General features: G+C 43.4%; 8 protein-coding genes across 13 annotated transcripts in view; 4 read left to right on the forward strand and 4 right to left on the reverse strand.

The window, feature by feature from the left end:
- Positions 1 to 5055, forward strand: part of Traf4 (TNF receptor associated factor 4) — a 25884-nt gene extending 20829 nt beyond the window's left edge. For 2 of the 3 annotated variants that reach the window (XM_030384584.2, XM_030384587.2), the window contains one exon: positions 3088 to 5055. In XM_030384584.2, the coding sequence (XP_030240444.1) occupies positions 3088 to 4284 (1197 nt within the window). In that variant the 3' untranslated portion in view covers positions 4285 to 5055. Of the gene's footprint in view, positions 1 to 2341; positions 2576 to 3087 lie in introns of those variants that run through there. The other variant, XM_089257216.1, reaches the window with a different exon arrangement.
- On the reverse strand, positions 5043 to 8329 carry Vps53 (vacuolar protein sorting 53). Its single transcript, XM_030384583.2, has 4 exons — positions 8027 to 8329; positions 7452 to 7964; positions 6226 to 7394; positions 5043 to 6160 (listed from the first exon to the last, which is right to left on the reverse strand). The coding sequence occupies exons 1-4, from the start codon at positions 8129 to 8131 to the stop codon at positions 5263 to 5265; spliced, it is 2685 nt and encodes an 894-aa protein (XP_030240443.1). The 5' UTR covers positions 8132 to 8329; the 3' UTR covers positions 5043 to 5262.
- A 322-nt stretch (positions 8330 to 8651) lies between these two features.
- Positions 8652 to 9825, forward strand: LOC115562654 (uncharacterized). Its single transcript, XM_089258019.1, has 3 exons — positions 8652 to 8810; positions 8869 to 9418; positions 9481 to 9825. The coding sequence occupies exons 2-3, from the start codon at positions 8898 to 8900 to the stop codon at positions 9722 to 9724; spliced, it is 765 nt and encodes a 254-aa protein (XP_089114145.1). The 5' UTR covers positions 8652 to 8810; positions 8869 to 8897; the 3' UTR covers positions 9725 to 9825.
- On the reverse strand, positions 9757 to 10876 carry Psf2 (DNA replication complex GINS protein PSF2-like protein). Its single transcript, XM_030384590.2, has 2 exons — positions 10261 to 10876; positions 9757 to 10201 (listed from the first exon to the last, which is right to left on the reverse strand). Exons 1-2 carry the CDS (start codon positions 10503 to 10505, stop codon positions 9829 to 9831), a joined length of 618 nt encoding a protein of 205 aa, XP_030240450.1. The 5' UTR covers positions 10506 to 10876; the 3' UTR covers positions 9757 to 9828.
- A 713-nt stretch (positions 10877 to 11589) lies between these two features.
- Positions 11590 to 16852, forward strand: Tps1 (Trehalose-6-phosphate synthase 1). 2 transcript variants are annotated; one of them, XM_030384601.2, is made up of 5 exons: positions 11590 to 11846; positions 12221 to 12387; positions 14348 to 15781; positions 15840 to 16461; positions 16530 to 16852. In XM_030384601.2, exons 2-5 carry the CDS (start codon positions 12254 to 12256, stop codon positions 16767 to 16769), a joined length of 2430 nt encoding a protein of 809 aa, XP_030240461.1. In that variant the 5' UTR covers positions 11590 to 11846; positions 12221 to 12253; the 3' UTR covers positions 16770 to 16852. The 2 variants fall into 2 exon arrangements, with proteins under 2 accessions (XP_030240461.1, XP_089114640.1); XM_089258514.1 differs by having other exon boundaries at positions 11590 to 11841; positions 12215 to 12387.
- On the reverse strand, positions 16839 to 18031 carry LOC115562664 (protein YIPF6). Its single transcript, XM_030384609.2, has 5 exons — positions 17879 to 18031; positions 17605 to 17815; positions 17363 to 17534; positions 17135 to 17292; positions 16839 to 17070 (listed from the first exon to the last, which is right to left on the reverse strand). The coding sequence occupies exons 1-5, from the start codon at positions 17894 to 17896 to the stop codon at positions 16958 to 16960; spliced, it is 672 nt and encodes a 223-aa protein (XP_030240469.1). The 5' UTR covers positions 17897 to 18031; the 3' UTR covers positions 16839 to 16957.
- A 78-nt stretch (positions 18032 to 18109) lies between these two features.
- Positions 18110 to 19443, reverse strand: LOC108658726 (uncharacterized). Its single transcript, XM_018111376.3, has one exon. The coding sequence runs from the start codon at positions 19392 to 19394 to the stop codon at positions 18219 to 18221; it is 1176 nt and encodes a 391-aa protein (XP_017966865.3). The 5' UTR covers positions 19395 to 19443; the 3' UTR covers positions 18110 to 18218.
- A 282-nt stretch (positions 19444 to 19725) lies between these two features.
- Positions 19726 to 26530, forward strand: l(2)k05819 (transmembrane protein 94-like protein l(2)k05819). Of its 3 annotated transcripts, XM_030384594.2 has the most exons (10): positions 19726 to 20204; positions 20282 to 20921; positions 20983 to 21688; positions 21745 to 21904; positions 22929 to 23025; positions 23101 to 23902; positions 24080 to 25221; positions 25278 to 25434; positions 25840 to 26089; positions 26156 to 26530. In XM_030384594.2, the coding sequence occupies exons 1-10, from the start codon at positions 19951 to 19953 to the stop codon at positions 26226 to 26228; spliced, it is 4281 nt and encodes a 1426-aa protein (XP_030240454.1). In that variant the 5' UTR covers positions 19726 to 19950; the 3' UTR covers positions 26229 to 26530. The 3 variants fall into 3 exon arrangements, with proteins under 3 accessions (XP_030240454.1, XP_030240452.1, XP_030240453.1); XM_030384592.2 differs by having other exon boundaries at positions 19729 to 20204; positions 23101 to 25221; XM_030384593.2 differs by having other exon boundaries at positions 19729 to 20204; positions 21745 to 21862; positions 23101 to 25221.
- Positions 26531 to 26961: the final 431 nt, after the last annotated feature.

Genomic DNA, 26961 nt, shown 5'->3' on the forward strand with positions numbered 1-26961 from the left:
AGGTACCCCGGACTTGAATGAACTAAACCCTGCTCAAACTAAAGTAAATTTCATTTAATTGTAGTCCATTTGAGACTACTTTAAAGACAATATTATTTTCAGACCTAACTACTTTATTATAGCTTATATACAGATAGTCTATATAGACTACTTTGCTACTTTAGTATTTCTAATTTATTTACTATCACTACCTCTATAGCATGCATATATAATATATATAATACACTATCCATGTTATCTATACTCTGTTTATAGATCTTTAAGCATTTGTTATCCTCTGTCAAAAAAAAAAAGCTTTTGTCTTTTGTTCGATTCTTAAAGTTAATTAATTTTGCTTAAGCTTCTTTTTTTTGTTAATTGTTATGCTTGTTTTGTTTAGTTTGTTAATTTTTTTTTTTTTTTTTCATTCAACAATGTTTTGTTTTGTTTATTGTTTTTTTTTTTTCTTCTGTCTGCTGTCTGCGCTTTCATTTTCATGGTCTGCACGCACAAATTGAATTTTAAATGATTTGAGTTTTATATAACATGATTTGGAGTGCAGCAAATGGATTTTTTGTTTTTCATTTAGCATTACGTAACATTTGGCAAACTGTTTTTAAAGTGATATTCGTTTATCATCTAACTGGAGTTCAATGTAGCTCAAGACGCCCCAACAGAGTTTTATATATACATTTTTGTTGTCTTCAAGGTAGCCGAATTGACACCGGACTGATCCATTATATTTATATATTTTTCCGGTTCACTTAAATTATATAGTATATAATCATTTGAGCTATGCTGTGTGGTCCAGGGTCTTAGAAAAAATATATATGTATAAAACTGAAGTAATTGCTTGTATAAAAAGTCAATGATCTCTAGCTGGCTCCCTCTTGCCCCGCCTCTGCCACATCTCGATCGTCTGTCGCTGTTCCTGTTTGATTTCCCTGTAAACAGTTGGCATTGCTCTCCAAGTTGACAAACAGTCGTCGGCCTTTTGATCTTCTCGCCGGTTTTCAATTAATGTTTACATCATTTACATCATGTTTACACAAACTCCATTTCCTTAAATTTGTTTATGCATCGAGAGATATGCTCTGACTGCATGAATCTTCGGCACCCAATTCAGAAATTTAGCTAATTGGTCAACAGTTTCGTGGAACAAAATTGAAGTTCAGTTTTTAATGCTCTTTTTTTTAGTTGACATAAAAAAATGAAGTCTATGAAGTAAGAATAGCGCAAAACTTGTTTCCAAGCTAAATTAAATTACCAGCAAAAGGCAGTTCCATAGAAATGTATGTATGTATGTACATATGTGTATTATTATTATATTTTTCTCATTTTTTTGTTTTATGATTATTTTTTCATGCTTTACGCCCATTCCAGAGCGAGCGACCCGGACGGGGCTCGGCTTATGTGTTAATTGCTTATTATATATCTTTCATTTTGATGTCATTCGCTCTCACTCTCTCACTCTCTTGGGTAGATGTTGTTGTAGGGCTGTGCGACATGTCAAGACATGTTCATTTATCAAAACTCAAGCCACGCTCAGCCCGAAGCGCCGTCGAGCTGCAGATAAGGTCAATTAAAAGAGTCAACCGGAAATGTCGCGACGCTCGGTTAGGAGCTGCAAAGCTGTTGGAGAACGAAAAAAAAGGGGTACTGGGGTATCGATCATACACGCACGCACACACACCCAGATAAACACACATGTGTGCCTGAGTACATATACAGTTATGTGGCAATGCCTGAGCAAAGACTTCACAGTGAAATTCAATTGCATTTACAATATGGAATTTCCGAAATAAACAAACCATTTCCACTCATTTTTCACATTGACGAGTGGAATTGGCAACAGTTAGTTGCATATAATTCGCTTCTTCATCAATCAATCAGTCGGTCAATCAGCTCAGGAATTTACATTGTCGCATTTAAACATTTTTCTTTTTCACATGAAAAGTTTCCTCTAATTAGATTGCATATTTTCGCATAATTTCTTATATATGTATATGTATATAATATAACGACGCGCCGGATGTTAGTTGCTGCGCCGCATTCCCTGTTAGCCACGCCCCCTGCTCCCCCTGCGTTGTTGTAATTAAGAGAAAAGCAGGCAAAGCAAAAGAAAAGTATGCAGCGAGCGCGCCTAGAACCCAGGCGCATGCACAAAATGCAGTCAAGCAAACCCAAAATGGGAGACAGGAAGTGCCTCTATGCCTATGTCTAGGTGTGTGTGTGTGTGTGTGTCTAAGAACATGATCAGTCATGTGTAAACAGTTGACGACTTTTAGATGTGTGAGGTGTGGTAGCTGCAGGTAGCAAATCTCGCTTTAGGTACCTGAACATAAAAAGAAAACTGAAAGAAACCTGAAAATCAAATGAAGAGGTTGGGCTGGCTAAGTAGATAAAACACCTATGTAGCTGCATCCTTAAATATGGCTTATCAGCAGATAGGCGAGAACAGGAATCAGGAACAAATCAATCATAGTGAGGTATAAAAGTCTTCGCCTAGTCTAGCACCTACAACAGTCGAGAACTGCAAGTTCGTGAGTTGAGTTCGATGGGTTTTTGGCAACGTTTTGGCAAAGTCAAGTGTAAAGTGAGTGCGAAGGATATTGTATCTGTAAGATACTTTAACTTTAAAAATACATTTTAGTTTAAAATAATACAAAAATATATTGTCTGTCGCATCTGGAATCTAAAACATAGATACTAAAGCATTGTTTGAGTGGGATTTCATTTCTGATAAGTATTTAAGTGGCACTAAGGATAGCGTATCTACAGATCTCTCCTCATTTGATCATCAAGTAGGCACTTAAGAAAGTATTCTTATATATTCATACAAACATGGCATACGACTTGGGCATATGGTATCTGAGAATTATTGTTCTTGAAAGATCTTGCATCTGCTGATTGTTTTTTCAATCTAATCGAATTTGTAACTCAACCTTTTCATCTTCCATTATATGAAGCATTCATCTTTGTATCTGAGAGACTCCTTTAAGGATTTGGCATCCTTAAGATACTTTTCCTAAAGATTACCTATTAATAGATACATATATACGACTCAAAAAACTCACACTAATCGCTTCTCTCCTTTATGCCTTGCAGATCTATCCTGGTCCCGATCCGAAGCAAGCGATAATGGGCTCGCTGGTCTTTTGCATACACCACAAGCAGGGCTGCAAGTGGTCGGATGAGCTGCGCAAGCTGAAGGCCCATTTGAACACGTGCAAGCACGACGCCACGCAGTGCCCCAACAAGTGTGGCGCCCAGATACCGCGCATCATGATGACCGACCACCTGCAGTACACCTGCACGATGCGTCGCACACGCTGCGAGTTCTGCCAGAGCGAGTTCTCGGGCGCTGGCCTGGAGGAGCACAACGGCAGCTGCGGCCAGGAGCCGGTCTACTGCGAGGCCAAGTGCGGCCAGCGTGTGCTGCGCGGTCGCATGAGCCTGCACAAGTCGAAGGACTGCGCCAAGCGCTTGCGTCGCTGCGTCCACTGCCAGCGCGAGTTCTCGGCCGACACGCTGCAGCTGCATGCGGCCCAGTGTCCGCGCACTCCGCTCGCCTGCCCGCAGCGCTGCGATGCGGGTCCCATACCACGCGGCGAGCTGGAGGCGCATCTGCGCGACGAGTGCCAGTCGCTGGCTCTGGCCTGCAGCTTCAAGGAGGCTGGCTGCCGCTTCAAAGGTCCGCGCCAGCTGCTGGAGGCGCATCTGGAGAACAGCGCCGCGGCTCACTTGTCGCTGATGGTGGCGCTCAGCAGCCGCCAGGGTCAGCAGATCCAGATGCTCAAGTCGGCGGTGTCCAAGCTGTCGATTAACTACACCGGCACGCTGCTGTGGAAGATCACCGATTGGTCGGCCAAAATGAATGAGGCGCGCGGCAAGGACGGCCTGGAGCTGGTCTCGCCGCCGTTCTACACCTCACAGTACGGCTACAAGCTGCAAGCCTCGATGTTTCTCAATGGCAACGGACCGGGCGAGAACACCCATGTCTCGGTGTACATCAAAGTGCTGCCCGGGGAATATGATGCACTGCTCAAGTGGCCCTTCTCGCACTCGATCACCTTCACGCTGTTCGAGCAGGGCGCCCAGAGCGGCCAGGGCGGCGTGGCCGAGTCCTTTGTGCCCGATCCAACCTGGGAGAACTTCCAACGGCCATCAAACGAACCCGATCAGCTGGGCTTCGGCTTTCCACGTTTCATCTCGCACGAGCTGCTGCATAGCCGCCCCTTCATCAAGGCCGACACCGTCTTTCTGCGTGTCAAGGTGGATCCCAGCAAAATTGTGGCTGTCTAAGGGAAAGCAGAAGAAGACGACACCAACGAGGATGACTCCCCATTTGTGTAGCCTTAGGCATACTCGACTTCCTTAAATACCGTGTATTTGAATGTGAGAGTGTGTGTGAGACTAGCCCTGTGTAAATAGAACTTAAGAAGAAGAAGAGCAAGTGTTAGCCTCGGCTTCGGGCGTTGTTAGCCAATTGTTTGCTAACTGGCCTTTGAATGCTGATCAGCCACGCCTACTGCGTAATAGTCATATAGCTTATTTACATACATACACACATGAATATATATATACATTATATATACAACTATATATAGTAACTATATAGGTTTTGCAGTGCTGGAATTAAACCAAAGCATATTAAACATAAAGACAAACAACAAGAACAAGAACAACAAATTTCAACAGAAATATTCAAATATTAATTTTACGCTCTAATTTAGTTCGTGTCTTAAGTCATTCGTTATAGAGATTTGTATTTTTTGTGCGCTCTCATTGGCGACTTTCAAAACTTTCAAAAGATCTTCAAATCATAGATCGTACGGTTTATTTTAACAACAAAGAAAAGGAGAAGAGGAATTTCCTTATTTAGTTATTGCATGTACATAAAATAAAAGCAAACCCTAGATATCTAAGAGCTCCACAGTGTTTAAGCAACCAACTTAGTCATTAACGAACATCTAAGATATATACAACTTTCAATATAGTCACATAAGCTAATGGTTTTAAAGCTAAGAAAAGTCAAGTCTATAATAAAAGCAAATACCATATTCAGTAAACTTATATTGTGTCTTTTAATATTATTATCATTTTTTTTTCGAAGGCCAAGAAAATGCTTGAAAATATATATATTAGAAATCTGGTCAGTTCATTAAGAATACTAACTTAATGTTAGGCTTTTGAGTGAAACAGGTTTTGTTTCCATTCAGAATTACATCGAACTAATGGAATGGAATACTAGATTTAGTATTTACTAATTAGCGCATTTGACTAGGGAAACCGTTTCTTGAGCAAGCTCTCCAGCTTGCGGATGCCCGTTTGGGAACTGCCATCGGCATTCTTGTCCGCACTACCCGTAAAGCTGCCCACGCTAAAGATGAAGGCGCGCTTGGGCGTGGCATTTGCTGTGGTAGTGCTTGCCGTCGCTGTGGCATCGGGTGTGGGATTTGCTATTGCCTCTGGCTCCTCTGTGGTAGGTGCAGGCGTGTCACTGACCGTTGGTGTCTCCTCTTCGCTGGCTGGTGCGTCCATCAGTCCACTGACGGCCGCCGCGGAGGCCGTGTGCTTGAAGAGATCAATGAGCTGCAGCTGATCGACTCGCTTCACCGCCTTCATGTCCAATATTTTCTGGTATTCGGCTATGGTTATGTCCGGCAGCAGTTTCAGCACCTGCTGTGTAAAGTGCGCCGGCGGCTGGACGGGCGTCATGACCACTTTGATGATCATTTCGGCACGCGTCATATCCTTGACCACAACCTTGGTGTAGCTCGTCGGCGCCTTGCGATTCACACTCGAGCCCACCGAAGGCAGTTCCAGCAGCGCCGTCTTCAGCGAATGCGTGTCCAACAGCAGCTGCTCACAGCCCAGCACATTGTTGGAGCCATCCGACAGAGTCAGCTTGCATCTGTAGAGCACATTGATGAACTTGGGAATGAAAGCGGCAACAAAGCGGTGACAGAATTGCGTAAAGTATTTGCGGGAGCTGGCGAGTGTATCGCGTATGGTGGGAACCGTTTGTTTGAAGTTGCTGCAAATGCTGCTAATGAAAGCGCTCTGATCGCCCACGTTGCTGATGTGCTGCCACTGCACCTTGGCCATGGCCTGCAAGGAAGCCTCACAGCCAGCCTCTAGATCCTGGACGAGCAACTGTATGCAGTTGGAAATTATGCTGTGAGAGGAGAGGAATTACAATGATAACTTTTTGTATAGGATTTCTATAGATAAATCTCTTACCGGTGGAACACATCCTTCTCCTCGCTCATATCTATTTTGCTAACATAAGCAGGCGTTACTTTCTCCTTCAGTTTATCCTCCAGCTGTTGCACCGTCTCAAGGCAATATTCACCTGTGGTGAGGACACAGCAAATACGCACAAGATCATCCCGAGCGAAGCGCTGAGTGTCGCCCTCTTTCAGAAAGTTGTGGAACACCTGGCCGGCAGCTGTGGACAGATTCTGCATGTCGCGCGTCAGCAACGAAACACTTTTGCCAATGGAACTGCCGGTGCTGCTGGTCACCACCTTTGGCGTGCTGCCCTCCAGCACTTTGGCAGCGTACTCGCGCAAATACTTTTTAAATACTAGTGCCAGATCGTACATAGGCTGTTCGTTGCTCAGCTGATTACACTGCACCATGCACTTCTTGTAGAAGACAAATAGATCACCCGAACTGGGATAGACGGTGGTCTTGGCCTCTGCAAACTTGTACGGCTCCTTCGACATCTCAATGAATTTCTCTAGCAATTCGGACAGATTGCGATCAATGCTGCGTATATAAATGTCCAAATGTGGCTTAAAACATTGGCCAATCTGGTCGTGGAATACAGTCGCGGTGAGCGGCGTCTCCGCTGTCGCTGGAAGTGTGAGCACTCGCGTCTGCTCGGCGGGCGTGGCACCCAAAGTGATGCCTGTAAAACGTTTGGAGAGCAGTTGCTCAAAGGCTTGCGTCTTATTAATTGCGAACAGTAGCAGGCGCACATCAATCTCGTTCGTTCGCTTGGCCATGATCTGCGACAGCTGTTGACGCGTCTGGCGACAAAACTCTACCGTAATGCGCTCTGACACTTCCCAGTCGAGCGGAAAGACAGCGCCATATTTATCCTCGAAGTCGAGTAGGTGACGCTTAAGCCAGGCATAGCGTTTATCGATCTTATCCAACCACGCAATATCCTGATTCTCGTGAAACAAATGCATATACTCCTCCAGCTGTTGGGCTATAAACCATTTGAGCAGCTCCTTTTTAACCTTGGCGTCCAGCACAGACATCACCTTGCAAGCATCCGCCAATTGATTTAAGCCCAATTTGTGTTGCGTGGAAGGTTTGCTGGCGAAGGCCTCTTTGAAATCCTCGGTGATTTGCTGAGCCAATGTCACTTGGATTTTGTCCACGCTTTGGGAGAGATTCTAAAATATAAATTGATGTGATTAAATGATAATCTTTTCATTAGTTAAATATCCCACCTTGATTTCCTCAATGTCCGAATACTGTTGGAAATGCTGATTCACTTCTGTAATGGCTTGCAGTGGATTAAGAATCTCGCCATAGGAGCGACGCACAATTAGCTCATTCAAGCTCTCAATGCCCCCGACAAGCATATGCAAATGATTCAGCGTAGTTATGGCTGATGTTAGATTTCGCTTCGCACAATCCAATTGCTTTATATCACGCGTAATTTCCTTGACCATTTCCTCGGTGCGTTCGGCGCGAGTTTTCACATCAATAATATGGCTGTATAGTGAACTGATCACCTTCTGTGCCTCGCACAACGCCAATTGCCCATCCTGGCCCGTGTTCGTCTGCCCACGCACCACAGAGCGAATATTATCATCGATTAGAGAGACTTCGCATTGCATTCGCTGAATCGTCTCATCGATGGTGGCCAGCGACTGCTCATTGGGAAACAATTGGTTGATGTAGTCTACAGTATTGAAATCCGGTGCATCCATAGGATCCTGTTCGTCCGTTTTCAAGACCTTCACAAGACAATTATTTAGGTGTCACAATCGTGGCATATGTTCTATGTCAAGTCACTCACCTTGTCTATGACCTGCTTCACTTCCTTGGAAAAGTGTATTTTATTGTTGCCTATCGATGGAACGACAGCGGCATCGGCCACTGCAGTCGCCGCAGGCTCGCTCATCTTTCCTGCAATATTTCTCAATTTTTAACAGAGTTTAGTCGACCACAACTTTTTGCTGTCCGCGTCATAAATGTCGTTCACAGCGCAACGCGGACATTGTATTTATAAAACAGCTGATATAGCGATATGAATATTTAGATATATCAATAAAATAATGATCGGTATTATAGTCGAAGGAGCGCGCCCACAATAAGCAGCTCTGTCTTCGTTATTATTTACAAAATTTTAATTGACCAAATCGAATACATGTGAAATCATAGCTGTTGAACTTTTTTATGCTAGCATCTAGCAAATATATATTGTATATATTTAAACTAATTTAATCTGACAAAATATAAATTTAGACAGTCTTATTTTTGTATGTACTTGAATTTTAATTTGTTATTTGTCTGTACATTTGCTTATCATAGTTTTAAATGATCCTCTTTTTACACGATATTTTCCCACTGTGGTTAGTGATTTTACCAAGCATCGATGACATCGACGTGTCGAGCAATAATTATATACGGCCACACTCTGCTCTCAGCTGTTCGAATTGTATGTTTCGCTTGTAAATAAATGATTGAAAACAAAAAAATTAACAATATTAATTTTTGCTTTCTTCGCGATAATCAATTAATAATGTTTAACCAGAACTAAGCTTGTATATGATATTTTTCTTAAACTTCAATATTTGGCGGTAAGTAAGTCAAGTTCTCTGATAGCTGCTTTTTCCTAATGTGAATTCTTATATTTAGGTTTAATTTTAGAGCAAAAAAAGAAGAAAATGGAAGATGATGTTATAGTAATAGTGCCCAAGAAAGCACCGAAATCAGCTACAATATATAAATGCCCAAAATGCAGCTATCAAACCAATCGCGCCTACAATGTTCAACGACATTTGGTCAACCACTACGAGAAACCTCCAATGGAGCTGCAGCACATTTGTCCATATGCTGGCTGCTCCTTCACATCATTGCGTTGGGATAATCTCATACGACACAGACAAGGAATACATCGTGAATCGATCAATACAACTACAAAGACAAAAAAAAAGAAAGAGACTAAAATGTCATGTCAAGAGGAGCCCACGCTCAGCGACGATGGAAATCTATCAACTGCACGAAGTATTGAATCTCCAGTGAATGAAGAAGAAGAGGAAGAGGAGTTTGCTTCTGTGGACGATGACCAAGCATCACTGCCATATGATGAGAATGACGAGTCAATGGAAGAGTATCCAGAGCCAATAAGTGAAGCACAGTCAAAGAAAGAAACCAAAATCAACAAACAAAATATTGTTAAGCCGAAGTGAGTAACAAACTATTCGACATACAGATATGTACATATATAATTAATTTGTTTTATTGCAGAAAAACCTATCAGAAGGGAAAAACTAAAACGTATGAATGCAACAGTTGCAGCTATCGTACGAATCGTTGTTATAATATTAAGCGACATATTGTCAGGCACATGGAGAATCCTGGTGCAGGTGTCGAGCTGCATGTGTGTATTATTGCTGGTTGCAAGTTTGTAACGCCTCGCTGGGATAACCTATGCAGACATGTGAAGAGAATACATCCTGAAACTGTTAACAAAGAACGAAATGAAAAATAAAAATAATTTTTTATTACAAAAACTAAAGAATGATTTAAATTGATTCTTCTCTGATTTATATTTATTTATCTAAAATTAAACTTAAGCTTATTTATCACCAATTTTTACTGTGTAAAAAGGGAATTGCTCATAGAGCCTGTGCCTGAAGCGCTGCCCGTTGTGTTTAAGCCCAACATAGAGGTATCTCGCTGCGAGGCAGTGGCCATTCTTTGGTAGCGCGCTATGTGATCCAGGGAATAGGGCAGAATAGGACGAACACTGTGAATTTCTAAGAGCGTTAAATTATCCAGCTTGGCGTAGGTTCCTTCGCCCTTGATAAAGGCATCGATAGAGGTGCGCAGTTTAGATTCACGTATGTCGAAGATGTCCTTAATAATAGTGCGCAGCTCCTCGCAGCGTGGCACATCATCTGGAGCTGTGCTCATGACCAGTTGAGCGACTACCATGTAATGCTCGCTGGGCATCTTTGTGAAGAATCTAAGACCAATGCATATAATTGAGTAAAATATACAGATTATTATCATTTGTGAACTCACTTGGAGCGCTTCTCTTCCTCCTTAATCTCCTCCAGTGTTTCCAGCTCCATCCATTCGGGCGGCACAATTCGGCATTTTTGTTGCTTTCGCAAATGTGTGGCAAGCCACAGGGGCACAAAAACTGGAAAGCCAGCACGAAATGGACCCACCGAGCCATAAACGAGATGCAGCGGTTCATTTGAGAAGTTGGGAATAATACTAATCATGGATTTCTCGCCAATAAACTCAATAATTGAAGGATCCATGTTTAGTTTGTATTTATGCCAATGTAAATAAACAATGCGAAAAAAGTTATCGATGTGTCTAGAAAAGCGCGCCAATAAGTGCGATCGATAGCCGCAGCAGCAGACACTAGCTGCCAGCTATGGTACAGCCGTTACTTTTTTGCGTCTTTAAATAGAGCTTGCGTCAAACAGCAATTAAATGTAAATATAAATAAATGCATTCAAGCGACCCTTGAACGGGTTATCAAATGCAGGAGGCAAATGACTAAGAATTGATTTGCTCAAATAAATGTTATTGCAAATTCCAGGCATCACGTAAACCGTAGGTTTAGCGTCATGATAAGCGCATGAATGCCAGACATGATCAAGCGTTCAAGTTCAGTGATGCTTAGGCGCACACACACACACATACATAGCTTGAAACTGTACCTAATCCCTACGTAATTAGCCAAATCTAAATCTGCTATGCATTGCATAAACAATGCAAGCGATTGCACAGTGCGATCAACGCTTATCAGTATTGTCTATCTCTATCTCTCTGTCTTTCTCTTTCTCTCTTTATTTATTTGAAACTGTTATTAAACTAATGTTTAACCGACAATTAATTGTATATAAGGTTGTCACAAGGTTAAGTTAGGGTTAAGCCTTACAATTTGCAATTTCACTGCAACCAAGTGAAGCTTTGAATCCAAAAATAGAAATTGAATTATGTATGATTCGGGCAGCAAAGTAAATATCAACACGCATAACGACTTATTGACAATACAAATGCCTGATAGAACCGGACTCAGCCAGCTGGAACTGACTTGCTAATGATAGTACTTGGTCTAGTTCTCTTATAAACTTTAGCCATGTAAATTATTCACTCCTTGATCCTCAAGTTAGATTATACAAATGGAAACTGAACTGAGCTTCCAAGCAGTTGTAATCATGACTCTATTGTGGAACTCTAATGAAGCTTCCAGCACGCTTTCGCACATACATAACGAGCTGCAAGTGTATACAGATTGATTATAGAACAGACTCGGCGATTTTCTGATAAGCCAAGCTTTGTGGACTCTGTGGAACCTGAGCACATTTGATTTTTTCAAGAAAACTGCGAGCTGAGCGAGAGATTGGCATTAGTGCTCGTCTATTTTTGGCTGGGTACGGATCTGCTGCTGGCTACCGCGGGAATCTTAAAAGGCCAGCCGGAAAAAAACAAAATCAACTGTTTTTCCAGTTGCGAGCTGCAGTTTACACTGATAAGTTAGAGCAGCCGGAAAGTGTGCGGCGAAGTATTTGGCCGTGCAATTAGAAATTTTGCTTCAGCGCTCTTTTTCGGCAAACGCGAAACGTGTTCTCTGTGTTCATCTCTCTACGGTAAGCGTACGCTTTGTTCGTTTATTTATATATATTCATATATATGAGAATATATATATATATATGCATACGAGGAGTATATATAGAGGTGGCTCTTTGATAAGCCCCGTCCACATAGCCGTCTACATCGTTGCATCCAGATAGCCAGTGCATTTCGTGTGGCTCTTCAGATTAATCTAATAATCAGTTGTGAGCCACACAGCGTAGCGTACACAAGTCCAAGGCCCAAAAGGAAGGTGCCACAGAGCTTTACCCAAACACTTCCTACTAAAATTCTTTAAGACTGCTCTCAAACTATGTGCTTAACAAAAATTATTTAGTCAAGTGATATTGATCCGTGTGCATTGCTTCCTCTACGATCTGTATACATATAGCATCGATATCGGCGACGATATAGACCAAACAAAATGGCCGACACGGAGATCATTGTGACCAATGCCGCTGAGCCCTCAACCAAAGCCAGTCTGATCGTTGTCTCCAATCGTTTGCCCTTCGTCTTAACGCGCAATGCTAAAACTAAAGAACTGGAACGCAAAGCTAGGTAAGCCAAGAATTTTACTTTAAAAATAAAAAAAAAAAAAAAAATAAAAAACTAAAGCTGTATAATATTCGAATTCAATAATAAAAACAAAAAACTGTGAAAAATGACATTATATTTTGTTGAAAAAACATTTATGTAAAGCCTTCAGTTTTTGGCCAAAAATATTGTGACAAAATTGAAAGCTTTATATAAAATGAATTAAAAATATATATTTAAGAAATAAAATAAATACACACACTTTAAATTTGCTCAATATAAGTGATAACAACAAATATAAAATTAATACATTATTTTTTAAATTAGCACAATATAAGTGATAACAAAATAAATCTACAAATATAATTATACAATATCGAAAATAGGTTTCGATTCGTGAAAATGACTGTGATATTTACAAAATTTGCTTAATCTATGGGCTTTGATCATTTTAAAAATGAAAATTTATTTAAATAATTTAAAAAATAATAATAATATTGTTAAATAAAAATCCAAGATACAACACTTTCTTTGTATCTTTTCAAGAAACTATTTTAGTTTTATTAAAAAAAAAAAAATCCTTTTCTAATTCAACGAACTATAAATGAATTTCGTGTAATTTTCCAACACTACATAGTAGTTCATTGTACTCATAGGACTGTACTATGTCTTAAACCGAAAAACAAAGCTATAAAACACTACAGATTAATAATATAAATTATAAAATAAATATTGGCAGCCAACGAGCTAATCGAAATCTCGTAATACGAGAGAGAGAGAAACTTGAAAACAAGTTACGCTTCAAGATTTTGTTTCGAAAACTAAACCAATTCAATTTGCATTGGTGATAAGACGAGAAGAGTACAGCCCCCTCGTTAGGGAACTGAACTACCCACCTAACAGCGGTCCATATAATCGTGATATTGTTTCCACACGCTTCGTGCGATTAGCGCCTCTCATAATAAGGCTGTCAACTGTCTTATCAGCGCAAAATACACAATAAGAGAGAGGGAGAGAGAGAGAAGGAGAGGGTGGTATTTAAAATGCAAAGTCTAGTAAACTTTATTTGAAATTAGAAAACAAATTCAATAATATGAGCGAGCTAGCTAGACCTTATCTGTGGGAGCCCATTAGACGGTTTTGACCCTTGCTGCCTAACGACGACGACGTCGAGGCAATATTGTTTTAAAAGGGGTCATTACTATAGGCGTCATTTCAAGGCTTTCATAACGAAGCGAACCTGACACTGAAAAAATCGCAAAAGAAGAAGCAATATCACGTGCACTCAAGCTAATCTAGTTCTGTTCGCTCTCGTACTGACCCTACCCAAAAAGTGGATTAAAATTGGGGTATTATTTTTATTTTTTACATTTATTTTTTGTTGTTTTTTTTTGGTATTGGTTTTGGCCTCTGAGCCAGAGTCGAGGTTATTTACACATACGCCGTATCAGGCTGGGGCTGTTTTATTTTTATAGTATATTTCTTATCAGTGCAGTTAGCGTCAGTGTCATTTTGATGCACTCTGCATAAAAAATGGGGCTGGGTCTGAATCTGTTGCATACATATATGACGGACATACATATGTATATGTGTATTGTCCGGCTTTGCCCGTGTCTAATATGTGTGCTCATTATATTGTCTATTGATCTGTACTACCTTGAACCATCCATAAAAATATAAAATAGATGCTTGTCAGTACAGTCTGTCAATCATTCAATTAGTTAATCGATTATACAATAAATCGATATTTTGATTATTACTCTCGAATCCATTAATCTTTAGAATGCAAATATCTCTCTCAACAGGTTAGCTACTCTCATTTATTATTTATTAGTCAATCGGACACTTTCATAGTCCTTTAATCTGCACTCAAGAGTTCAGATTTTAGTTGATCAGTTATTCAGCCAGTACACATAGTTATATAATTTATCTAGATATATGTACATCCACATAACTAACGCACGTTAAAACATATCCATTGCAGTGCTGGAGGTCTCGTTACTGCCGTCTGTCCGGTTGTTATCAAAGGCAGCGGCCTATGGGTGGGCTGGGCAGGCATACATCTGGAGGATCCCAATGAGGCGATACCCGAATCGAATCCCTACGATCAGACGCCAACAGCAGGCCTGAAGTCCGACCAAGTGGTATCAGTGAACATCGATTCCAAGATCTTTGACAGCTACTACAATGGCTGCTGCAACAAGATGTTCTGGCCACTCTTCCACTCGATGCCAGGACGTGCGAACTTCGGGGGCGAGCACTGGACGGACTATGTGACCGTGAACAAGCACTTCGCGGTGCGCACCATCGAGGCGTTGGAGAAATGTTTGTCCAACAACAATGGCAGCGAGAAGAATCCACCAATTGTCTGGATACACGACTATCATCTGATGTTGGCCGCCAATTGGGTGCGTGAGCATGCCGAGGAGAAGAATCTGCCATGCCGCTTGGCCTTCTTCCTGCACATACCCTTCCCGCCATGGGACATCTTCCGTCTGCTGCCCTGGTCCGATGAGATACTGCAGGGCATGCTCGGCTGCGATCTGGTTGGTTTCCACATCCAGGACTACTGCCTCAACTTTGTGGACTGCTGCCAACGCAATCTGGGCTGTCGTGTGGATCGCAACAATCTGCTGGTGGAGCATGGCGGACGCACTGTGCGCATCCGTCCATTGCCCATTGGTATACCCTATGAGCGCTTTGTCAATCTTGCCCAGAATGCACCCAAAGTGCTTAAAACTTCCAAGCAACAGATTATTCTCGGTGTCGATCGGTTGGACTACACCAAGGGCCTGGTGCATCGCCTGATGGCGTTCGAGGCGCTGCTGCTCAAGTATCCACAGCACAAGGAGAAGGTCAGTTTGCTGCAGATCTCTGTGCCCTCTCGCACAGACGTGAAGGAATACCGCGAGCTGAAGGAGGAAGTGGACCAACTAGTCGGACGCATCAATGGCCGTTTCACCACTGCCAACTGGGCGCCTATTCGCTACATCTACGACTATGTGAGCCAGGACGAGTTGGCCGCCTTATATCGTGACGCAGCTGTCTGCCTGGTCACCCCGTTGCGCGATGGCATGAATCTGGTGGCCAAGGAGTTTGTCGCCTGCCAGATTAACGAGGTGCCCGGCGTGCTGGTCATTTCGCCATTTGCCGGCGCCGGTGAAATGATGCACGAGGCGCTGCTCTGCAATCCGTACGAGGTGAACGAAGCCGCTGAGGTGATTCATCGTGCCTTAACCATGCCCGAGGATGAGCGAGTGCTGCGTATGGCGCGTCTACGTCGTCGCGAGGCCGAATGCGATGTCAGCCACTGGATGCGCTGCTTCTTGAAAGCCGTGGGTGCTCTGGAAATGGACGACGTCGGCACCACCATTATGCAGCCCGTCTCTGTGGACGACTTCGATGACTACTTACTCAAGTGAGTGCACTTTCGATATTCTCTAGTAGATCCACTGACTCTCGTTTCCTCACTTCAGATATATCGGCTACAATCACAAGCTTGCCCTGTTGCTGGACTACGATGGTACTCTGGCGCCCATTGCTCCTCATCCAGATTTGGCCACGCTTTCGCCTGAGATTAAGAATGTGCTGTTCAAGTTGTCCAATCACTCAGATGTTTACGTGGCCGTTATCTCTGGACGCAACGTGGACAATGTCAAGAAAATGGTGGGCATCGAAGGCATCACCTACGCGGGCAATCACGGTTTAGAGATTCTGCATCCCGATGGCAGTAAATTTGTCCATCCCATGCCAATTGAGTATGAGGACAAGGTCAGTCTATTGCTCAAAGCGCTGCAGGATTCGGTGTGCCGCGATGGCGCCTGGGTGGAGAACAAAGGCTCGTTGCTCACCTTCCATTACCGCGAGACACCCAACCAGCTGCGTGCGGACATGGTCGACAAGGCGCGCAGCCTGATCGAGAAATATGGATTTAGAGCAACGGAAGCGCATTGCGCTCTCGAAGCACGTCCACCTGTACAATGGAACAAGGGTCGGGCTTCCATCTACATATTGCGTACGTCATTTGGCGTTGACTGGAACGAACGCATCAAGATTATCTACGTGGGCGACGACAATACGGATGAGGATGCCATGGTGGTAAGTAGAGAAGACAGTTTGACAGCTAAAAACTCTTTACTGATTTCTGTAATTTCTCTCTTTAATAGGCTCTGAAGGGCATGGCACGCACGTTCCGTGTCACCTCGTCGGATATTGTGAAGACCGCTGCCGATCATCGCTTGCCCTCGACTGACTCCGTCTACACGCTGCTCAAGTGGGTGGAACGGCACTTTATGGGCCGCAAGGCGCGTGCCAATTCGTTAACGTACCGCCCCACTAGAGGCGATGGCGTCCAAATGCAAATGTCTCTCGAGGTAGCCACGTCAGCTAACAGTTTGGACGTTTAACCAAAACACACACATATATATATATATATACATTGTAAGATCTTAAGAATTAAAATAAATAAAAAGCAATTTGTACCTTAAAACATGGCATGGTCACAGTTATCAAATTAAAATATATATAAATTTACAATCGATTTGGTTATGCTATGGAAAGTTGATACAATTTATAAACTAAGCACAGCTAATAACTAATTATGCGATAGAACCAGCCAGGATATGACGAAGAAAAACAAAAATATGGGATAGACTGCGAGCGGCTTGCGATGTGGCGGTTGGCTTTGACCCAGAAAGATAAAGGAAGCTGCACAACAGAAAAGAAAATAATAATGAAGGCATGATTTATCATAGACTATATATCTACTTACCATATGTAGCCCAGGCGAAGCCTAATGTTGTGGTAACAAAGCGTAAGAAGAAAAGAAAACGCGTCCGACTGGATAACAATATAATACGACAAATGATCAAGGAAAGAGCAATGGGTGTTAGACAATAGCCGAGCACGCAAACCGATTGGAAAAATGAGCTGTACAGCAAAGAGTAAATAAGAAAATTGTTAAGTAAACACCAATAGCTGCTGTTTGAGCGCCACATACATATTGCCACCAAGCAGCTTGGAGTTGAGCGTTACAATGGCTGCACCTATCCAAACAATCACAAAGACCTGCGCAAATTCGGGTCCATTGTCAGACATGCTGTCTGCAGAGGAAGACCCTTGCAGAATAGTAGCCATGAAGGTGCACAGCACCAAAGGGCCCCATAAATCCCCTGTAAGTAAAAAATGTAAACATCAAAAACTGCTGACGCATACATATTGCAGTGACTTCTGGTGACGTACAATCGCGCAGCAGACTCGACTTCTCTTTGGGATAGAGCACATGATAGAACTTCACGCCAACAGCGCGTATATCTCTCAACACCGTCTCACTTATGGGCTCGTCCAGGGTATTGTATTCGGGCACTCCATGTTGTGATGTGGTTGTCGTGCGTTTGCCCGGTATAGACATGTCGCCCTCCAACGAGGGCGATGTGTTGACGTCCTCAAACATCTATGAAACGAACGCAATTAATAGAAGTTCCGTGGCAAGACAATCTTCAGTTTAAGCACTTACATCCAGCCTGGAGTCCATTTAGAAGCTGTTATTTGTGTTTGATCACAGGCACAAAATAATAAATTTCTTTAATGCAATCAATTGCCAACACTTTTTTCAGTCTGTTATCGCAACTTTGCCTATCGATACAGAACTTGCATCGATATTTTTTAAAATCTAAAAATGTAATCGAATCGATATCTTTTTTAAAAACCGTGCTTTTAAATAAATATTTAGATCTTTAATCATTTACATACAGATGTACATATATATTACACATTTTAATTAAATATATAGCTAATTATATCTATTCATTGATTTATATATTTACAGAATCAACTTTCAGTTGAACACTAAAAGTCTACTCGTTTTCAGTATGAGTGTTCATGTGCGCTTTAAGATAACTAGCTCGAGTAAAGGCTTTTGGACATTGTGGGCATTTGTGCGGACGTTCTCCAGTGTGAGACCGTATGTGTCTGCCAAGCTCTCCTTTGTCAACGCAATTCTTTGGGCAATGCGGACACTTGAATGGATGCTCGCCCGTATGCGTGCGGATATGCCTCGCCAGCTGCCAGGCGAGCACATATTCCCTGGGACAGAGCTGGCATTTGTAAGTACGTTCACGGTTATGATATCGCATATGGTCCTCAAGCTCGGCCTCTTCAATGAAATATCTAGTGCAGCTTTGGCATTTGTAAGTCTGTTTGCCTGGATGCGTGGAGACGTGATACTGAAGGTCCGTGTGGCGCGTAAAATCCCGCGTACAGTGCGGACACTTAAACGGGCGTTCTCCTGAATGGATGCACATGTGCTTGCGGAGATTTGAAGCCTGGCTAAAGGCTTTTGGACAATGAGGACACTTAAATGGTTTCTCGCCCGTGTGGGTGCGAATGTGCGACTTGAGATGACATTTTTGGGAAAAACTTTTTGGGCAGTGTGGACACGTAAGTTGACCCTTTTTGGTCTCTCTCCTAGGCGAGTATCCTATGGCAGCATTGGATTCGAAGTCATTTTGATTAGCTGACAGCGGAATGGTTTCAACTTGTTGCACCTCCTTTTCCACTTTGATGCAACCTATATCCATATCTGGCTCCGACACTTCCCAGTTCTCTGTTTCCAGCAATTCTGACTGTATATTTACCTCATTGCTCTTCAGCTGAAGGGTAGATGGACTTTGATTAGGTGCAGCAATGGAATTACTGATGAATACGTTATTGCTATCATTATCTTCTAGTTTGCTTTCCACTTGCTCTGCCTCTGGTACTTCTACCTTTATTGCATCTAGCATTTGACTTTTCTTTAACGTCTCGCTAAGCACCTGATAGCTCTTCTCGCACCTGCGCTTGAATGCAAATGCAGTTTGTATATCTCCAATGCACAAGAGACACATTTTCTGTGGCAGGCCATCATTAAAATTGATTTTAATGGAGACGATGCACTCGCAGAGCATTGCAGCCAAACTGGATTCCCTCTGATCGGTGAATATATCCATGAGAACTGCCGAGTTGGTCATGCATGTCCGACAGATCTGTTCCATGGCAAACGTATAAACGAAATGCCTGAGAAACTACCATATACATGTCAACCTGCTCTTCAACAACAACAAAAGATGGACTAAGTTGAAAACTATCGCAGATTACAAAAATACCACACGATAGTTTGTCTATCGATGCTGATCAAACAAAAATGTTTACGCCAGTTAATTGGCAAGAGTAACAAATGTTATCTTATTACTAATGTAATTAAAACGAAGTAATTATTATTTAGAAAATATGAGAGCTTACGCTAACTGGGGATAGAGTAATCTCAATGTAAACAAACCTTGACAAGTGCCGTCTCTTTCTAAAGTTTTGACTGAGCTTCTTATCAGTTAGTAGCGTTGCCAACTGTATGCAAATAGTGGCAGAAGCGCAACGCACGTTTGGCAACGCGTGCACATATGTATTTCGCACAAGCGAAGCGAACAGCAACAAATAAACACACGCCTTCTAGCAGCAGCAGCAGTCAGTGCATAAAGATATTGTGAAAACAATGTGTTAGACAAGCGTATGTTAACTGAAAGTAATATTGATTTTGCGGTTTAACACGCTAAGATGCCGAGCGAAAACACAGCAGAGGCAGCAACGGAGACAAAATGTAGCAATGACAAAGGTGACGCTGACGCAGACGCCGTGCCAGAGGCAGGCAGGCGTATGCCATCAGCGTCACCGTCGACGTCGTCGTCGTCGAAGTCCGCGCGTAAGCAAAACACACAATACGGCCTGACCACAAAGGTGGCACTTTCGTGGCTGCACGAGGACATTGAGAACGTGTTGCTGGAGCATGAGCGGGCGAGCAGAGCAGAGAGGTATGCTTGCGTACGGACACAATCAATGACCTCTAAGTGTAATAATACCCAACTTATTTCCCCTACTCTCCAATTAGCTGCACTTGTAAATTTCGTGCGGCATTCATGAAGCGCTATGACAGCCCCCTCGGCTGGTTATCAATCGGCACGACGCTGGTGACAAGCGGCGCTCTCTTGATCACAGGCATGTACTGGCCAGCAATTTGTTTGCTCATCATTCTGCTGGTGGACTTATATGTGGTCATTAGGGAGAGTAATTTGCGACGTACGGAAATCTTTCGCAAGACTCGACATGCTTTGGCGGAGCTGCGTTTGGCCGAGCAGCATCTCAGCGACAATTGGCACGAATCAAACTATCCGCATCTAAATAATCCCATGTCTCCATGCGTCTCACTGCAGTGGACCTATCGAGATGGACAGATTGTTAATCTGCCCTGGGCGCTCTTAGTGCGTGGAGATTATATTGTGCTGCGACCGGGTCACATATCGCCTGGACCCTGCCATGAGCTGCAGACCAAGCGATTTTTTAATACCAGCGAAATCTATGGCATCTCTGCGGCGCAGCTTGGCGATCCGCCAGTCAAGCCAACGGCACGTGCGCCGCTGCCCGATTTAGTATGCTGCCTAGAGCGCACGCCGTATTTGGAAAACTTACGTTTGTGCCTAAAGAACTCGCTGAAGCGACCGCCAACCATTTACAATCAACAACGCTATTTGGTATGAGTTCATTACTAATTTAAATCTTCTTTTGTATAAAACTGAGTTCTTTTGTCCGCAGCTGGTGACCAAGTACATCCAACAATGGGGTTTTATTAGCGCCTTGGTCATCACTCTCTTTGCGGGCCTGCTGCGTCTGCATGGCTATGGATTGTCCACGGATGAGAAGCATAATTGGCGACATGTGCTGATTGGCTCACCAGCAGCGGCTGTTATACCCTTGTTGCCATTGGTTTTCCCAGTGCTGTGGATATCCATGAATCTGTGGGGCATTGCGCGACTGCAGTGCTTCCTGAAAACACCGCAGGCCATACTGGAGAAGTGCACCAGCAAATCGTTTGAGGACCTAGATATAGATTCACCAGGCTATGACTACGACAGCATCTCGTTGCTACGCTCCAATGTGTTGCGCATCTGGATGCAGCTGTGGCAGGGTGACAGCGAACTGTTGCCGCGCTCGGCCAATCTGGTGCAGGTGCTGGGCTCCATATCTGCCCTCTGCTGTGTGGACAAGAAAGGCATCCTCTCGTGGCCCAATCCCACTGCCGAAAAGGTTTTCTTTCTGCACAACACCGAAGAGGAGCCGCAGGATGACGGCAGCCAGCTGTCTATGTCCACGGAAAGCGACAATGTCGACGATCCGGAGAATAAGGAGCGAGGCGTCGTGGCAGAAGTACTCGATCTCACTCACGATCAGCATTGCCCCTTCCGCCTGGAATTCGACGATCATGAGTGGAAGGCGCATATCAAATCACTGAAGCCCTTGGGTGAGTCAGAAGAATATTTGTATTAATGTTTGTTCAATCGAATCTCTTCCTATCAGGTCTGGCCATTCTACTAAACACCTGTTCGCCGTTAACCCACGAGCACTACGCGCAGTTCTGTGGCCATGTCAGCGCCGTGGCCATGCTCGACAAAGATCTGGTGCCCGTCACGAATCGGTATGCGATGTTTGAGTCCAGTATGAAAAGCCTATTGCATGGGTACGTAGTTCATTGCCATAATCGTTGCTATCATTGTTGCTTTAACCAAAAATGAACCAATTCTTTTATTATGAAGATAATTTAATATCTATATACATATATATTTGCCGAATTTGGTCTTGTATTGTTTTAGTTTTATTTTATTATGTCTATAAAGCAAATATGCATCGCGTATATGCGCCAAATGTGTGTTGCCCACGTTTATTGTGGGGCAACGATATAATTTTTGATTTTTGTTTTGATTGCAAAACACCCGACACTTCAAATTGGATTGATAAACTCCCCAAAAAGATATAGTACAGTATATCGATATGTAAACAAAACATGCAATTGGTAAAGTTATACTATTCTTAAATCAACTTAATCATTTTTGACTTTCAGTTAAACAAACAATCGAGAAATCCATTAAGTATTTTAGATATGCAAATGATTTATTAGCTTAATTTCGATTGGCTCACTTTGAGGCAAATTTTATATTTTTTTCATTTATGTACATTAATCCTAAAAAATTCAGCAAAAACATAACAAATTACATGATCTCTTTACTTTTCATTATGTACATATATGTATACTTATATTTTTGTATATATGCATAGATATACATATATATTTAGGTTTTATTTTTGTATGTTTGTTTTGTTTGTTTCTCATTGTTTGTTTTATGTTGTTTGTCAATGGAACGCACTTTTCGTCCATCCCATCCGTAGCACTACATACATTCGTTTAATGTTAATTGGCATGCTATTTTAAGTAACAAAAATTATGATGTTGCCAAGAATGCCTCAAATACAGTCGGCCCCCATCCAAACAACCACCCTCCCAAATGTCCCCCATCTAGTGTATATGCATATACAAATCGTATATATACATATATATACTGACTACGCTTGAATGCCTCGCATGCTCTCACACACGCACCCACTCAGCCATCAGCCATCTACCTTCGCACGTCCAGCAGTTGGTGCCAGTTCTAATCGGTTTTCTATATATATGTTTATACATGGTGCACGATTTGTCGAACCAGACGCTGTCTGTGCGAGCTAGCCAAACAGATTGGCTTCACTGATCATGCAACGGATCGTTTTGCACTGGAGGGTCAATTGGCCAGCTATAGGCATTTGGTAAGTCAGAGAGAGAGAGAGAGAGAGACCAACCCATTCTATCTCTGACTTATACAACTACCGCTTCTTTCACAGCAACCGGATGTTGTGCGTCGGGACATTCGATTTGCTCGCCAGCTGCAGCTTTCGAGCAAGGTAAAGGTACCTTTTCCTCATTCCTTGTCGGTGGTTATGCGTGAGAATCCAGGCGGCTATCTCTCGCTGTTCACGCAGGGCACGGCGGACATTATATTAGACTGCTGCGATGATTTCTGGGATGGCAAGGATTTACGTCCGCTCTCGCCACAGGATCGAAAGCGCGCATTGGACTTTTATCAGCGCAGCGCTCTGACCTCGTACTGCACAGCGTTCGCCTATCGACCCTTGCGTCATGGCATCCATGGAGCGTTGAGCGGGCCGCTGCACAGCAATGGACAGATTGCATATCTGGAGTTGCCGCCGGAGTCGAAGCTGCGCATGCAGCATGTGGACAAGTCGCATTGCGACTTCGAGGGCGGCCACCATGTGAAGCTGAGCCACAGCATTAGCACGGACTCGCTGCTGTTCTCGGAGAGCAAGGATGAGGATTGCAATGATGTGGAGGGCTGCTTTGAGATGCAGTGCCATCAGGTGTTCATTGGCATGGTCACCATGCAGTATCAGGCCCAGAATGATATTGTGCATCTGGTGGAGCGACTGGAGCGAGCCTGCATACGCTTCGTGCACTTCAGCAAGGAGAATGAGCTGCGATCGCGCGTCTTCTCCGAGAAGATGGGCCTCGAGTCCGGCTGGAATTGTCACATCTCGTTGCTCAGCGAACCAGAGCCGGATCGAGAGAAGCCAACGGCTAGCAAAGTCAAGGATTCGGACAATCCGAGCAAGTCGTCAAAGCATGCGGGTAAAATAATCAATGAGACCAATACAACAACCACCAACAACACCAATACCAAAACCACCAGCACCATCACAGATACTGTTGCCAATCATTTACCCAGTGACCACGTCATGCACATTCAGCCACCCGATGGGGATGCCACAGGCACGCCAATCGCTAAACAGACTACTGATATTATAGGTGATCCGCCGGATGGACCTAAGCTGAGCTACTTGCTCGAACCGCCCAACAATTTGGAGTCATCGAAAACGTTAAGCTGCTCGGCGCCCGGCGCCATATCGAATTCCGATGAGTGCAACGCCCCAGCCGAAACCTCAGATGCAGCAGATGGCCAAGATGCAGGCAAAGATAATGATGAGAATGCGGAGCTAACAGTCGACGAAGAGCCCGATCCCGAGCGGCATAAGCAGCGACATTCCCTCGACTCGGCTATGGATGAGAACTGCCGCTCGCTGAGCACCCTCACGGAGAGCACCGATCAGAGTGCGCCCATCAACTTCGACATGTCGAATCGTGCGAAGCTGCCGAGAGGAATAGAGAACATTCGCCCACATCTGGAGCAGGTGGATAATGTGCCGCTGCAGGTGTCGCTATTCACAGACTGCTCGGCGGAGGCTACGCGTCAAATGTTGGATATCATGCAGTCGTATGGCGAGATTGTCGTCTGCCTGGGCAGCTCGGCGAGCAACGACAATGCGAACATCTTTTTGCAGGCCGACTGCAGCATTGCTGTGGAGCCCCTCTACCCGCAGGTCTGTCAGGATGTGGATGCCTATACGGAGGCTAATATACAGAACAATAAGCTGCACTGGCAACGCCAGTGCCAGGGCAAAGATGCCAAAGATGAGCCATTTGTCAGCGAGCAGCTGCTCGAGTGCGGCAGCGGAGCACGCGCCATGCAATCACCTCCGCACACCGTCTCGCCCATCTATTTGAGCCGGTTGCTCAACTCTCTGCCCTGCTCGATAGCCATTTGTCGCGACGACCCGCTTTCGCTGGTGGCCATAATTGAGCTGTCACGCCGCTTCTCGCTGGGCTTGTGGAATTGCATACAGTTCTGGGCCTGCTGTGCCGGCTCCATATCGATATTGAATGTGCTGTGCGCGTGCCTCTCACTGCCGCCGCTGCTCACCCCGCTGCTGGGCATCTATTTGATGTGTGTGCCGGTGCCATTGATTGCCATCTCGCTGGCGCATATCGATCTCGATCCCAAGATTATGAATCGTGCCACCAGCAAGAAGCAAACCGAGTATGATTCGCGTGCCTTTGCCTTCGTCATGTGGTGCTACGGCTGTAAATTCCTAGTACCCGTTGTTGCCGTGGTGTGTGCAGCGCTTAACTTTATCAATTGTCCCGCATTAAAGCTACTTTCTTGCAGCTCATTGGCTATTGGATGTGCATGACGCAAACGTTGGCCAATCGCGAGGAAGAGGCTGGCTCCGACGAGGTGGAGGATTTTGAGCTTGAGGTGGAATTTTATCAATGTCTCTATATAGCGCGCAGTTGTGCTTTGTTTGCGGTTCTCCTGCATTTTGGTAATTAAATTTAAGCCATGCATTAGATAGACTGCGACCATATTTAGTTAGTTTGCCGAAAGAGCTCAGAATTACTTATAAAACTTAACATATAGAGACTTTAATTTACTTCTACTCAAGTTCAGCGTGACCTTGTATCAATATCTATAAATGTAACGTCATATTAATACTAAATGACAAATATTATCTATATGCTAGCCTTCTTATGATAAGCCGAATTTCGGCTTATAATTGTTTCGGTTTATCTAAATCACATATATATATTAAACATAAAGATAAGCTCGTACGACCGCAGTATTTATATTTTTATAGATTAGATAAACATTGTCATATTATGTAGAACCAGTTTTAGTCATTGCTTTTTGTTAACATACAAGCTGTTTAATCAATGCCCTCTCCTTCCAGTTCTCGTCTCTCTGTCGTTTGTGCATCGTGATCATGCGCTCTGGCAGCGCAGTCCATTGAGGAATCACATTTGGGCATTCACCTGCTTGGCGGTGCTGCTGCTGCACGGTCTAATCTGTGGGCTGCAAATGCTGCTGGATGAGACGCTGGAGGGGCTTTTGGCACAGCTGTGGATACCGCTGCTCGTGCTCTTTGGCAGCAGCTTGCTGAGTCTCATTGTCAGCGAAATGGCCAAGTTGCAGGAGAACAAGTGAGTCCAACTAAATATTCATAGATGTATTAATTCTAATGCTAAACAATCCTTTTTCCTTTGCAGAGTTAATGCGCGCTATCAGCGTCGGGCGCGTCTTGATTTTGGCACCAAGCTGGGCATGAATTCGCCATTTTAAACGCCAGCTTGGAGTAGGATGTGCCAAGCATCTGTACATAAATACTTCTTTATCCCATTACCGCAGACGTTTGCTTTTAATATAATATTATGTTCGACATGTGAATTATCATTTTATAATTTAAGTATTATTGTTTAACATTTCGTGACTCTTTTATGTTAGTTTTTAAAACGTTCGATTTTATTGTTCCTTGTTTCACTGACAAACAAAACTTATGTACTAACATTTGAAAGACTTGCAATTATTATATGGAATATACGAACATTTCTGGTAAATAAAAAACAAAAGACAACTTGTATGTATATGCGTGTGTGTAAATAAGTAAAAGTTTTGCTTAAGAAAAGAAAAATTTGTAGAACTTGTTCAGTTCCCGTTCCTGTTCCCCTTTTCACATATACTATGGACCACATTTTTCTTTCGATCTGAGAATGAACTGAATCAACAATCGTATTGCACGCCTGACTGGGTGTTAATCGCCTCTGGCACGCCCTAGCTGGAACGATGTATTGACCCACATCCGTAGGCTCTGGTTGACATATGCGCCATGGCTTTATTTCAATCTACATATGTTTTAATTTGGGTTTTAGAGTTTTGATCTGAGGCCCCTTAAGCGTTGGTCTATTATGAATTGAGGCAAGTGGTATTCATATTGATTAGCACCTTCTTTTTGGTTTTACTAAGTACACGACTTTTATTAGAAATATTGGATATTTTGGGTTAGTATTATTACTAT

This window comes from Drosophila navojoa, chromosome 3 (genome assembly GCF_054131105.1).
Source record: "Drosophila navojoa isolate 15081-1374.11 chromosome 3, UAZ_NAV_1.0, whole genome shotgun sequence".
Lineage (NCBI taxonomy): Eukaryota > Metazoa > Arthropoda > Insecta > Diptera > Drosophilidae > Drosophila > Drosophila navojoa.